A 14,849-nucleotide genomic window follows, 5' to 3' on the forward strand; every position below is an offset into this window, starting at 1 on the left:
CAACATTAATTATGGTGGCTCTTTACACTCTAGTGTGAACTTTTTAGTTGTCATTTATTTGAAATCTCTTCTAATTTTTTTATAATAATCCTTTTTAGTGAATGATAAGAGTGTTTGTTAGACACTATGCTATCTTCCCATTGGGTTTAGTGTTGCCTAAATGATTTTTAAATGTTCATCCATGTAACATATATTGCTTATACTATATACTATTGGCATATAACAAACCCCATTTATCCAGACTTCAAATAATTTGAAATTTGATGAACCACAAATTCATATCTTCACCTCAGAGTTTTCTTTTTTTAAAAAAATTTATTTTTATTTTATTTATTTATTTTTGGTTGTGTTGGGTCTTCGCTGCTGCATGCAGGCTTTCTCTAGTTGTGGCGAGCGGGGGCTACTCTTCGTTGCAGTGTGTGGTCTTCTCATTGCAGTGGCTTCTCTTGTTGTGCAGCATGGGCTCTAGGCACATGGGCTTCGGTAGTTGCAGCACACAGGCTCAGTAGTTGTGGCTCACGGGCCTAGTTGCTCTGCGGCATGTGGGATCTTCCCGGACCAGGGCTCGAACCCGTGTCCCCTGAATTGGCAGGCAGATTCTTAACCACTGTGCCACCAGGGAAGCCCACCTCAGAGTTTTCTTCTGGGCTTTGGATCTGCACATGCAACAATCTGTTGGAATCTTCTCTGGGGTATCCTCATAGGCATCTGAAACAAACTTACCTTCAGAGAGGCTCACCCTGTTAGTAGATATCAACATCCTCTATCCAACTGTCCAAACCAGAAATGGAGCATCTTCGCATACTTCTCCCTCTCTAATCCTCCACATCTAGTCACTCACCAAGGCCTGTTCTCTCTTTTTGAGTATTTTCTCTTTTTTCCCCCTGCTATTATCCTAGTCCAAGCCCCCAACATTTCTTACCTAGATTACTGCAATGACCTATTTATAGGAGGTTGTGCTTCTAGTTTTTCCCTTTGCTCAGATGCATCCTCCAAATTGCTGCAAGAATGGTCTTAAGAATATGAAAATCTCAAGAAAAAAGAATATGAAAATCTCATCGTGTTACTATCTAGCTTAACATTCTTCAGGGATTCTCCACTGCCTATTGATAAATGAAACTCTTAGCAAGGCAAACACAGACCTCTATGATCCAGTCCTTGCCTGTCTCTCCAGCATTAGCTTTCATCCTATCATCCTCACATGTTATGCTCCAGCCATGATCAATGATGTATGGTATTCATAAAGAAGCACGCTGCCTATGTCTTCGTGCCTGTGCTCAATCTGCTACCTCTTCATCCCAATTCCCTAGAAAATATGTACTTCTCTTTTTAGATTGTACTCATGTGTTAGATCCTTGTTGAAATGCCCCGCTCCCCAGATCCCAAAGAAGAACCAACCATTATAGCATTTGTAAGCCTGGGTACCATTTATAGACTTATAGCATTGCACTTTAACAATTTTTTGCCTTGTTTGGTTTTCAGGCCCAAGTAAAAGTGGCTTTTTTTGATGTTCTACTTTTATCAAATAATAAGAAAAAAATAATATCATAAAATCTATAGGATTCAGATTATAAATGGTTAAAAGTCCTTTGACAAGTATGAATATTTGTACAAAGAAAATTTTACACACATTCAATCTCTCTCTCTCTCACACATACTCACACATGCAGTCTGAAATCCTATCACTTGTAAAGCTGGGATTCATAATAAATATTCTAGGGTTCTGTTTCTGATTCATTAAAAAAATCTCCACTGAAGTTTAACATATTTTTGTTGCTTTCAAATTCTCTGGATATCTATATGCGTGTATGATATGCAGTATATGGCAACTTCCAGTTAACAAAATGTGAAAGTAATTTGGGTGAACATCTGCATTGCATAGTTTAAGAACAAATATAGCAAAATACTGCCTAGTAGTTAAAAATAATCTCAAAATTTTTGTTTTGTTGTTTAAACAAAACTTTTGCTTAAAAGGTCTGTAAATAATTAAAATTGAATCCTCATAGTCATTTTGTGATTCAAAAATAAAGAAACTAAGATGAGTGGTGTAAAATGTAGGGTCATAAAGTAAGCCCTTATCATGTTCTGACCCTTGACAGATGATTGAGTAGTGGTTTAGATTTCACAGATTAAGAGGATGCTAAGATAGTAGTTCAAAAAGATCTAGAGGATGGAAAAGATGGAAAATAGAATTTATGGAAGGTATTAGTATTATTTAGAATAAAGATGGTCAATTTAATAATGTTTCTTAAGCATATGAAGTTACAATTCTAAAGCTCATGAGTTTCTTTTCATTAAGTGTGAAAAGATGGAAATAAAGAAATAAAAGTATCTAAACATTTAATAAGTAAGTGCTGGATAATCCCAGTCAAGCTGCTTAAAACTCATAATTATGTGCTGAGTAAGTGTATGGTCAGGCCACTCAAGACGGCTGTTCTCTTGTTCTCCGTACCTCCCCTGCCCGACCAGTGCCTGTCTCACCTGTACCCTACTCACATGACTCACATGACTGACCTTCCTACATACTTGTCCCTGCCCCAGCTAGTGACTGTTCTTATCAAAGGGGTGGTGAGGGGTGTGCCCCTCTACTGGTTTCCTTAGTAACTAATGAGCCCACCTGATGCTAATGTCACTTCCCTTATAATCTCCCCCCCCACTCATCTTCCCCCCACCCACTTTGCCCCCTACCCCCACCTCCTGGGAGGAAAGACTGCCACCATGTCCTCCTGCCTGTCCTCAGAAGTGTAAGCTCCCCCACCCATTAAACCACTGATGTCTCTGTTGCTGACTCTGGGCTTTCTTTGGTCTCAAAGCTGGGCAAGCACAGGCCTTATAGGCCTGTGGGGTGCAGCCCAACTGTAAGTCATATCTCCAAATGAGAAAATAAGCTCAAGTGGTTAAAAACCTTTCCAAGGACTTCTGGTTTCAGCTTTAACATATAGAGCTTGGAAATTGTCACTTATATCCTTAAAATAAGAAAAAGCTGAACAAAGTAAAAATCAACTACATTTCTTGATTTGGAAATTAAATAACATGCTTCTAAATAACACATACGACAAAGGAGACGTCTCAAGAGAAATTTTAAAAATATTTAAACTAAATGAAAATAAAAAATATAATTTATCAAAATTTATGGGATACAGCAAAAGCAGTGCTTAAAGGAAACTTTACAGCTTTAAATGCATATATTAGAAAAGAAAGTTCGAAAACCAATCATCTAAGGGGACCTTAGGAAACTAGAGAAAAAAGACCAATTTAAAATTAAGGCAGGCAGAATAAAAGAAACAATAAAAGTTGAGCTGAAACCTACGAAACTGAAAACAAGAAATCAACAGAGAAAATCAATAAAACCAGAAGATGGTCTCATAAAATGTTAATGAAGTTGATACACTTCTAGGCCAGGCTAGTACAGGAACAACAACAAAAAAGAAGACACAAATTACTAATACCAGAAATGAAAGAAAGAACATTCCTATAGATCCCATGCACATTAAATGGATAATAATGGAATATTATTAACAACTCTGTGCCCACAAAAGTGATAATTTAGATGAAATGGGCAAATTCCTAAAAGACACAAAGTACCAAAACACACAAAAAGATGTGTGTTTCTGTGATGATCTGAATAGGGCTTAATCTGTTAAAAAATCAAAGCAATAACTTATAATCTTCAAAAAAGAAAGCACCAGGCGCAGATGGTTTCACAGATGAACTTTAACAAACAGTTATGAACCTGACATTACCCCAATACAAAAACCAGATAAGGACATTACAAAGAATGAATCTACAGACAAATATATGTTATAACATAGATGCAAAAATGCTCAACAAAATATTAGCAAATTGAATACAACAATATATAACAAGAATTATACACCATGCCCAAGTGATATTTGTTCCAGATATGCAAGGCTGGATCAACATTAGAAAATTAACCAATGTAATCTACTACTTAAATAGGCTAAAGAAGAATCATGTGATCAGTATCAATTAATGCAGAAAAAGCATTCGACAAAATTCAAACCTATTCATGATAAAAACTCTCAGCAAACTAGGGGCAAAGGAGAACTTCCTCAAACTGATAAAGAATATCTACAAAAACCCTACAGCCTAACATCCTTAATGGTGAGAGACCAGACAATGTCCCCCTAAGATTGGGAACAAGGCAATGGTGTCCTCTGTCACCACTCCTACTCAATATTTTACTGGAAGTCCCAGACAATATGTAAAGAAAAAGAAATAAGATATACACATTGGGAAGAAAGAAAGAAAACTGCCTTTGTTTGCAGATGACATGATTGTCTATGTAGAAAATCCCAAAGAATTAACAACAACATAAACTCTTGAAACTACTAAGTGAGTATAGAAAGGTCACAGGACACAAGATTAGTATACAAGTCAATTGCTTTCCAACATATGAATAATGAACAACTGGAATTTGAAATTAAAAAGACAATGCCATTTATAATAGCACTAAAAAGAAAAGAAGTATTAGGGACTTCCCTGGCAGTTCAGAAGTTAAGAAGCCATGCCTCCAGTGCAGGGGGTAGGGGTTTGATCCCTGGTTGGGGAATTAAGATCCTGCATGTCGCATGGTGTGGCAAAAAGAAAAAAAAAAATTAGGTATAAGCCTACCAAAGTATGTACAGGAGCTGTATATGGAAAGTTATAAAGTTCTGATGAAAGAAATCATCTAAAGATCTAAATAAATGAAGAAATATTTTGTCTTCCTGAATTAAAAGATTCAATATTATGAAGATATCAATTTTTCCCAAGTTGATCTTAAGATTCAACCCAATTCCAATCAAAATTGCAATGAACTATTTTGTAGATATCGACAAACTAACATTAAAGTTTATATTTAAAGGCAAAATACCTAGAATAACCAACACAGTACTAAAGAAGAACAAAGATAAGAGTACTCACAATACCCAATTATCAAGACTTATTACAAGTCTACACTAATCAAGACAGCATGGTATTGGTGAAAAAATGGACACACAGATCAATGGAAAAGAACAGAGAGCCCAGAAATAGGCCCATACAAATACAGTCAACTCATCTTTGACAAAGGAGCAAAGGCAATTCAATGGAGAAAGGATAGACTTTTCCACAAATGGTGGTAGAATGATTGGACACCCAAATGCAAAAACAAACAAACAAAAAACACATATCACATACCTTTCAAATTTTTTTTACTCAAAATGCATCACAGACACAAATGTAAAATGCAAAACTATAAAACTTCTAGAAGAAAATAAAGGAGAAAATCAAGGTAACCATGGATTTGGCAAAAAGTTTTTAGATACAAAACTAAAAGCATAATCCATGAAGAAAAAAATAGATAAGTTTAACTTTTTAAAAATGAAATACTTCTGCTCTGTGAAAGACAATGTTAAGAGAATGAAAAGACATGCCACAGACTCAGAGAAAATATTTGCAAAACTTATTATCTGATAAAGGATTTGTATGCAAAATATACAAAGAACCCTTAAAATTCAGCATTAAGAAAACAAACCAATTTAAAAATGGGCAAAGATCTGAACAGATACTTCATCAAAGAAAATGTACAGATGGAAACCATATACCCTATCTGTAGGGAATTGCAAATTAAAACAACAGTGAGATACCACTCCATACCTATTAGAATGACTAAAATCCCCAAAACTACCAATTGTTTGCAATGGTGTGAAGCAACAGGAACTTTCATTCATTGCTGGTGGGAATGCAAAATGCTATAGCCACTTTGGAAGGCAGTTTGGCGGTTTCTTACAAAGCCAAACATAGTGTTAACATACAGTCCAGCAATTGTATGCTTAGATATTTACCCAGTTTATTTTGCAAATTTATGTCCACACAAAAACCTGCACATAAACGTTTGTAACAGGCTTATTTAAAGTTGACAAAAACTGGAAGCAACCAAGATGTGTTTCAAAAGGTGAATGTATAAACAATAGTATATCCATACAATGAAATAATAGCCAATGATAAAAAAAATACGAGCTATCAAGTCATGACAAGACATGGATGGTTTTTTAACGCATATTGCTAAGTGAAAGAAGTCAGTTTGAAGAGGATATATACAATACTATTTCAATTATATGACACTCTAAAAAGATCCCCCCCCAAATGATTGTAAAAAGCTCAGTAATTGCTTGAGCTTGAAGGGGAGAAGGAGAGTGTTGAATAGTTAAAAACAGAATTTGTGTTCATTTAGGGTGGTGAAACTATTCTCTATGGTACCATAATGGTGGATACATGACACTGCATTTATTAAAACCTACAGAAGTTTAAAATACAAAGAATGAACCCTAATGTCTGAAAATATTTAAAAATCATTTAGGAGGTCAAGGAACCCCAGGATGGAGTGCAGGATGTAATAAAATGATCCAACTGTATTATGAATATATAAGACAACCTCACTGAAGGTAGTAGGGAAAGGTGCTCACCTAAGTAGCTTTGAAAATGGGAGGAATTTGTAAGAAAGAATAAAGGCAAAAGAAACTGTACTATTCCCTAGTTGATACAGTTGTTACTCATGGGGTATGGTTTAATGCTGTACATGTATACTGGAATTGAACAGATCCAGCAAAGGGATGGTGAATCCTCACTGCTGGAGTGGGATTTTACAGACAAGCAAGGAGAGGAGGCTAGAATGATCCATGTGGTAATAGGTTAGAGTTGAAGACAGTATGAACTCATGTTTAGCTTAATATAGATACAGATTGTTAAAGACACAGATTTGTAGATATATGTATACACAGGTTAGTATACACATTATATATTTCCTGTCAGCTGAGAGGGCCTGGAACCAATGATACCCCAGTAGCAACAAGCATACCTAGTGCTCAGATATTGGTTTCTGATACCTCTCCCTAATAACAGGAACAGAGACTTCTTAGAGAAATGGCTGATTCTAGGACTGGGGCCAGAAATGTACAAGATGAGCTGAGCTTGGAGCATCTCTACAGTTCCAGAAAGTAAGGAAGTACTAGAAAGAAAGAGAGGACAAGAGGATGAAAGAAAGAAAGAACGAAAGAAAGAAAGGAAAGAATGAAGGAAGGAAGGAAGGGAAGGGAAGCAAATAATGCACCTACAATGAAGGAGGTATGTCAAAAGGACACCGGAGCCAAATGAAAGAGTTCCCAATTGCCAAAGCTAGAACATTTTGAACAACATAATAAATATAGTAGTATATACCCGAAGTATATCTATGAGTCTATACTGATGTTAAATGATTGAATAAATGGGAGAAGAGAACAAATCTCCTGTGCAGAATTCCAAATAATTTACGTAGATACTCTGCATTCAAGAAGGTGGAGCACGACTCCTTAAGTGTTGGTGCACAGTGACTTTCTTCCAAAGAGTACAGTATACAAAGGGAAAAAAGAATCACTTTACATTGGAGAATTACATTGGAGAAATCTGACAAACACTACCTTGTCCAGGTGATCAAAAGTCAGCATCAACAGTGATAACGCATGTGGATAGTATGCACCCTCGATAAGATGCACTGAAAATGGCCCTTTACCTCTGTGGTCTTCCTCCTGAAAACGCATACCCTCAGTTTACTCGTGAGAAAAACATTTGACAAAGCCCAAACTGAGGGACATACTACACAATACCTCACTAGTACTACTTGAAACTGTCAAGGTCATCAAAAACAAGGGAAGTCTGAGAAACTGTTAGTCAAGAGGAGCCTAAGGAGACAGGATGACTAAATGTAGTGTGGTGCCTGGATCAGGAAAGGACATTAAGTGGAAACTAAGGAAATCTGATTAAATGATGAACTCCAGTTAACTGTAATGTATCAATATGGGTTCATTAATTGTAACAAATGTGCCACACTGATGTAAGATGTTAGTAATAGGGGAAACAGGGTGCAGGGTATGTGGGAACTCTGTATTATTGTGTTATTCTCTTTCTGTAAATTTAAAACTTTTTTTTTTGGTTGTCTCTTTAATTTTTCTTTTTTAAATTTAATTTTTATTTTATATTGGATTATAGTTGATTTACAGTGCTGTGTTAGTTCTAGGTATGCAGCTAAGTGATTCAATTATACCTATAGCCATTCTTTTTTCAGATTCTTTTCCCATATAGGTTATTACAGAATATTGAGTAGAGTTCCCTGTGCTATACAGTTGGGCCTTGTTGATTATCTATTTTATATATAGTGGTGTGTATATGTTAATCCCAAATTCCTTATTTATCCTCCCCATAAAACTGTCTTAAAATAAAGTTTATTTAAAATATGAATAAGCTTAGTATTAGCTTAATATTGTTTTCCCATTAACAATTATAACTATGTCAGAAATGGAATTTTTATCATCTAATGAACCAGAGATCACAGATGCCATGGGCCTTCATAAATCAAATTTCATGGTTAGACAAGAAATTTTTTCATTTCAGGTATTAGGAAATATTTCTAAAATGTATTTGTATATTTTTCTTGCTTTGGTAAATTTCACACATTAAATAGCACCTTTCTGGATAATTCTATTCAACTGAAATAATTACCAAAGAAAGAGACAAAAAACAAAAAAAGAAAACACCAAAGAATCCTCCCACCCATACCTCTCAAGATTTCAAACCTCAGTCAGAGGTTCATTACTATCAGTTATGCCCTAGACACTGTTCTAGGTACTGGGAATACAGTTGTGAACCAAATGAATAAATAGTTTCTGTCACCAGAGGACTCACATTCTAGTGAGAGGATGTGTCAGCTCTTGACTCCTGTGACTTAATCACTCTACGGCTTTGCACGAGACCCAAGAAATATTTTAGTCTGTATCTTTTTCCTAAATTTCAGTCCTTCATTTCCAATTCATGGACATTTCCCACAAAATGTCATTTGAAAGTCAACATAGCTGAAACCAACCCTTATAAACCCAGCTTCTTTTCTGGACTCCATTATTAGGTGGTCCAACTTGTCACTCACCTGCTCCTCAAAAATCACTCTATTTAATTCCATCCTCTCTCAAGCACTACCCCCATCACCACTTTCAATTAGTCATCAAATCCCAGAGACTTTTCCTTAAACAACAGTGTCTTACCAATTTTATTATTATTATTTTTTTGGCCGTGCCCTGTGGCTTACAGGATCTTAATTCCCCGACCGGGGATCGAACCCGGGCCCTAGGCAATGAAAGCACTGAGTCCTAACCACTGGACCACCAGGGAATTCCCTCACCAATCTCATGTTTAAAAAAATATTTATTTAGTTATTTGGCTGTGCCAGGTCCTAGTTAGTTGCGGCACGCGGGATCCTCGTTGCGGCATGCGGGATCCTTAGCTGCTGCATGGGGTTTTTAGTTGCGGCATGCCAGGTCTTAGTTGAGGCATGTGGACTCTTAGTTGTGACATGCAAACTCTTAGTTGCGGGCACGCATGTGGGATCTAGTTCCCTGACCAGGGATCGAACCTGGGTCCCCTGCATTGGGAGCTCCGAGTCTTAACCACTGGACCACCAGGGAAGTCCCACCAACCTCATTAAAAAAAAAAATTTTTTTTAACCTCATTTTTAAAAAACATTCTCCACCCACCTAAGCTAAGCTGCTGGTGTGACCTCATGTCTAACATCTGGATTCTAAGAATGCTTCCTAACTGATCCCCTATTAGATAAAAGTTCTTAAAACTCACTCACTCATCTACTCTAAACCTTATCTCAAGTCCAAAAGACTCTGAACTGGATTCAAGGTGTTTTTTTGTTTGGTTGGTTGTTTTTAACAATCTGGCTCTCATCTCGTCCCTCATAATGTTTTCTGGTGTCCTTGCCTTCACTCTGCTGAGTTATCTGTTCCAGCTCGATTTCCTCCTCTCCCTGACCCTGTAGTCCTCCAATGTTCTTACTGCCTCAGTTCTGTCTCTAGGTTTGATGCCTAGGTTTTAGGCTTTCCACCCATCACCTCATCTCATCTCTTGAGTCATAGTTTAAACCTGCTTCTCTGGTCAAGCTGGAGAGACAAGTAATTTGAATCACTCCAGTAGCCTTAAAACCTGTTCCTCAGGGCTTCCCTGGTGGCGCAGTGGTTGAGAATCCGCCTGCCGATGCAGGAGACACGGGTTCGTGCCCTGGTCCGGGAAGATCCCACATGCCACGGAGCAACTAAGCCCGTGAGCCATGGCCGCTGAGCCTGCGTGTCCGGAGCCTGTGCTCCGCAACGGGAGAGGCCACGACAGTGAGAGGCCCGCATACCGCAAAAAAAAAAAAAAAACCTGTTCCTCAAAATAATCTCTTCAGGTAGTGCTGTCAGGCAGTGTTCCTGAGAACTACCTCATTCCTTGGTTTTGGCTCCTGAACAATCAGGTGTCAGACATCGTCCTTCCTCACATCATATGGAAGTTTTGTCTTTTTGGCAATGGTGACATCCAGACTTCTCTCAGTTGCTAGCTTGGAACCCATGAGCTTACCTATTAGTGTAAGGTAGGTGCTGCAGGAACAAAATAGGCCTGAAATGTAATTGATATAAACAGCTCACAAACACAGATGTTTATTTCTTCCTCATGTAACATGGGAAGGTGGCTGGTAGGAAGACGATCTCCAAGCAGTGGTTCAAGAACCTAGGCTCCTTTCGTCCTGCGCTCCACCATCCCCTCGGGCACTCGTAATCAGCTAATGGATGGTGAAAAAGATGATGAAGGAGGCATTTGGCCTAGAAATGATATGTATACTTCCCCTCAAATTCCAGGTGGCTAGAACTCAGTCACATAGCCACAAACATTTGCAAGAGAGGCTGGAAATGTAGTCGAGTGTGTGTTGAGGAAGAGGAGAACGAAGATTTTGTTAACTAGCTTACATTCTCCCTAAGGCAGACAACCTCAAGTTCCACCCAGTTACTGCAGTCCTTTCAAAGCCCCATATCTCTGGTGATGCGCTCTCCTTCCCATCAAATCCAGGGATCTGGGAATTTAAAGACAAGTTACCCGCCCCCAACTTCCACCAAATATACAATGTGGAGCTGGAAGTGGATAACTGAAATTAAAATTCTCATTTGAAAAGGGGAACAATGAGAAACATACAGCAATCATTGATTCATAGCAGTGAAAACACCTACTTCCCTCCTAGTAGAGGAGTTTTGATATGCTCTGGGCTGCTTCTCTAAGAGAAACTCCCTCATCCATAATTCGCAGTGGTTCCCTGCTTTGACTTCTGGGAAGGTTTTCCTTTCCCCTCTCATGCTATGGTTTCATTGGAAGTAGGCATTGAGAATTATTTCCTTCTTGGGGGTTATACAATGTTCACAGCTTGCTTCATGAGCATGCAAGTTTACCTTTTCTTTGAAATGAGGCATCGCTTTGAAAATTTTGAACTTTGCCACATGGTTGAGTCCTTTTGTTTTCTTGTGCAGATTTAATGGGTCTTTTTAACTCAAGACCCGTTTTAGTCTAATCTTAACGTTTGGGGCTCAGAAGCAGCAGACTTTTCAAACCCCTAAGGGACTTTATCTCCGGGCCCTCTCCATTCCCTTCAGTCTCTGCTGGAAGACCATTTATTTATAGCCTGAGTTGACTGCCTTCTTGTAATATCTTTTAACAAAGAAATCTCAATCACACTGTTACTCTGGCTTTTCTGTCCAATTCCCCTAAACTACAGGTTCAGTAGTCACACAGACCGCCTTCCAAGTAAAACTCATATTGCCTCTGCATAATATGAATTACAGTTTTTCAGCCTGCTGTATCCATTTCCTCTCTGCTGGCTGCTTGGCTGCTAAACCAATGTACCATAGTGAAGGTTTTCATCCTCACAGAACACCCACTGTTAAGGTCCCAATATTTGTTTTAGTTTCAATTGTTTGCAGTAACAAACGAGTCTAAAATGTGTATGGCTCAAATACAATAGAAGTTTTTCTTCTCATTTATGTTAACATTCCAAGGCAAATATATCTGGTTGTCTCTTTTCTGTGATGTGACTCAGTGACCCAGGATCTTTCCATCTCCTGGTCTGCCATTCCCCCGGCTTTCATTTTCCTCTGCTTCCAGCCAGTGGAAAGGGAAAGAAGGCATGGAGAGCACAAAATTGTGTCTTAAAAAGCCGCCTCGAAATTGGTGCACATCACCTTCTGCTCATATTCCATTGGTGGAGCTCAGTCACACGGCGATACCTAATTTCAAGGGAGGCCAAGAAGCTAGCCATATGACCAAGAAGAAGCGAAAACATGAATTTTGGTAGAGTGGGCATATTAAAAGTACTGTTTGGAAAGTTTTCCCTTAGATATATTTCCTTATGTCAACTGAGAATATGCTCTCATGTTTTTCCTTTTACTAATTGAGTTTGTGAGATCCTTCTAAAATTTGTTCCCATTTATTTGGCATTTATTATGTAGAAGCCTTTAATGTATTATACTATTATTATTTTTTCTAATATATGCATTACTTTTTTTTATTGGAGTAAAATTGCTTTACAATGTTGTGCTAGTTTCTGCTGTACAATGAAGTGAGTCAGCTGTATGTCTACATATATCCCCTCCCTTTGGGCCCCCCTCCTCCCCCCCTCCTCCCCCCAAATCTAGGTCATCACAGAGCACCAAGCTGAGCTCTCCCTGTGCTATACAGCAGGTTCCCACTAGGTATCTATTTTACACATGGTGTGTTTATGTCAAAACTAATCTCCCTGTTCATCCCACCCTCCCCTTCCCGCCATGTCCACATGTCCGTTCTCCACCTCTACGTCTCTATTCCTGCCCTACAAATAGGTATATTTCATTATAAAGTACTATTCAAACAAAATACTTCACATATTTTACTGAGACCTTTCATTTTTGAATTGGAAATGACTATTTTCAAATGGGAAACATCATGGAATATTTTGATAATCTATGGAAAGAAAAAAATTGACTTAAATATTACTTTGTATATTGAAGATCAAAGGAGTTATAGTCAATTTACAATTAAAACTCAATCTTAAGTATGTAACATGGTATGATGAATTACTAAATCTCTCTATAACAATAAAAAATGATAATTTATTGTAATGCAGATGTGCCTATTTTCTGCAGGAATTTCATTCTATATCGATTGTAATTCTATGAAAGACAAGCCATGACCCAGACGAATATGACTTTTTTTGCAGTAAACTCATAAGCAAGTCTATTATTTTTCCTTCTTCAACCTTAAATGTCTTAATAATGGAAGCCCAACATGGGGGAAGGGGGGAATGCAGCAGCATGTACTGGGAGGGGATACAAATTCTGTAAACTTAGTTGGAGATTAAGTTATGAGTCCATTTATTTTAAGGAGAAGTGTTTCATGCTTTCCTTGTGTTTAAGTAATGATGACTCTTTTAAAAAGAAAAAACCTAAACCAGACCAATTGGGCACTGGTGTTCTACTCTTTAAAAAATTAACTTAAAAGGCTTCTGGTTAATTTATGGAACTAAGGATTCAAAGACAATCAGAGGTTAATGTAGCAACTTTAATTTCTGTCAGTTTTAGAGCACTAAAAGTTTAAACTCTTTTGAATATGGAAAATAGTACTTGTTAAGTCTGTTCTTATAAATCTTTGTTGCTGGAAATAAAATGGACAAGGGAATGAAATATGAAAAACATCTAAATTCAAGGTCTTTGGGAAACATACAATAACTACCTAATTAAAAAAGAATTAAAAATCAACAAACTGCTCTTGCCAAATAGAAAATGATTTTGTTAAACAGAATGACAATACTCATATGAATTATGACAAGGTCACATTAAATGAAAGAGCAGGCTAGATAACAGTGTATATGTATATATATATGTATATGTATGCATACTGCAGCTAAAGATACTATGACCACTTTAAAGCTACTTAGTTTTTTTATTCCTTATTTGAAAACTTTAAAGGAGATTATTTTTAAATGTTTAAATTTGTTTGTAGTCTATTTTCTCTGCATGTCAGATTTGACTTAGCATTAAAGAAAATAATATGACCCAAACATTTTGATAGCAATATTTTATAGCACATTTAAATCAGATTCCTTTCAAACTCAAGATCTGAATAACATCTACATATATCCACTTGATATCTGCTTATGGAATTGACATTATTTTATTTTGTGTAACAGTCACAGTAACACTTATTTGTCGATAAGAATTCAGGCTGATTTTTGTGTATCATCATCAGAGAAGTCAGATGCTTACCCATTCCAAACGAGCACTAAAATGTAAAGAGATTTCTTACAGAAAGGTAAAGAAAAGTAACTTGTAACCCACACAAAAATTTATTCTCTGGAAAATTAAACTGCCATTAAAATCTCCTTGGATTAATAATTTTAACAGTTTTTACATCGTTTACACAGAGGTCAGCAATTTCTTTAAGTAATACAATTATACAAAAGGAAAAAGGCACCGAGACAATCGGTGTATAGATAGTAGAAAAGTTGATATGAGAAAAAATGCAACATACAGCACATTTTCAATTACATGAAAATGGTTAGATATATGCTCATTCTATAAAATGGGTTGTTTCACACACACATCTGTTTATATTTTTAATCAAAAATGCAAATTAATATGTGACAATAATACAACACTGTTGATAACCATACAGACGCTATATTAGTAAGATCCATTAATGGTATAGAATCACTAGAAAATATTTGGAGACAATTTAAGACCAAAGGAAATGTTAATCAGCAGTGCATTTCTTCAGGTTCTTTAATAGAGTATTTTGCTCATAGAGCATTTAAACTTCATCACGCTGTTATATACATTATTAGAAAAATAAGTAAGAAAGCTCTGTAGAAACTATATTAAGCTTCTTGCCTCAAAAAGAAAGAAAGAAAGAATGAATGAATGAATGAAAGAAAGAGGAAGGAAGAAGGAAAGAAGAAAATAAGGGAATACTGAATAAAAGATTCCACTAATTGAGTTTTC

The 14,849-nt window shown here is 36.9% G+C and overlaps 1 protein-coding gene across 3 annotated transcripts in view; it reads right to left on the reverse strand.

Annotated features, from left to right (window-relative positions):
- Positions 1-232: 232 nt before the first annotated feature.
- SYT14 (synaptotagmin 14) overlaps positions 233-14,849 on the reverse strand; it is a 260,496-nt gene continuing 245,879 nt past the window's right edge. For all 3 annotated transcript variants that reach the window (XM_067032262.1, XM_067032244.1, XM_067032258.1), the window contains one exon: positions 233-708. In XM_067032262.1, coding sequence (XP_066888363.1) covers positions 631-708 — 78 coding nt within the window. In that variant the 3' untranslated portion in view covers positions 233-630. The remainder of the gene's footprint in view (positions 709-14,849) is intronic.

This window comes from Kogia breviceps, chromosome 1 (assembly GCF_026419965.1).
Source record: "Kogia breviceps isolate mKogBre1 chromosome 1, mKogBre1 haplotype 1, whole genome shotgun sequence".
NCBI classification, from domain to species: domain Eukaryota; kingdom Metazoa; phylum Chordata; class Mammalia; order Artiodactyla; family Physeteridae; genus Kogia; species Kogia breviceps.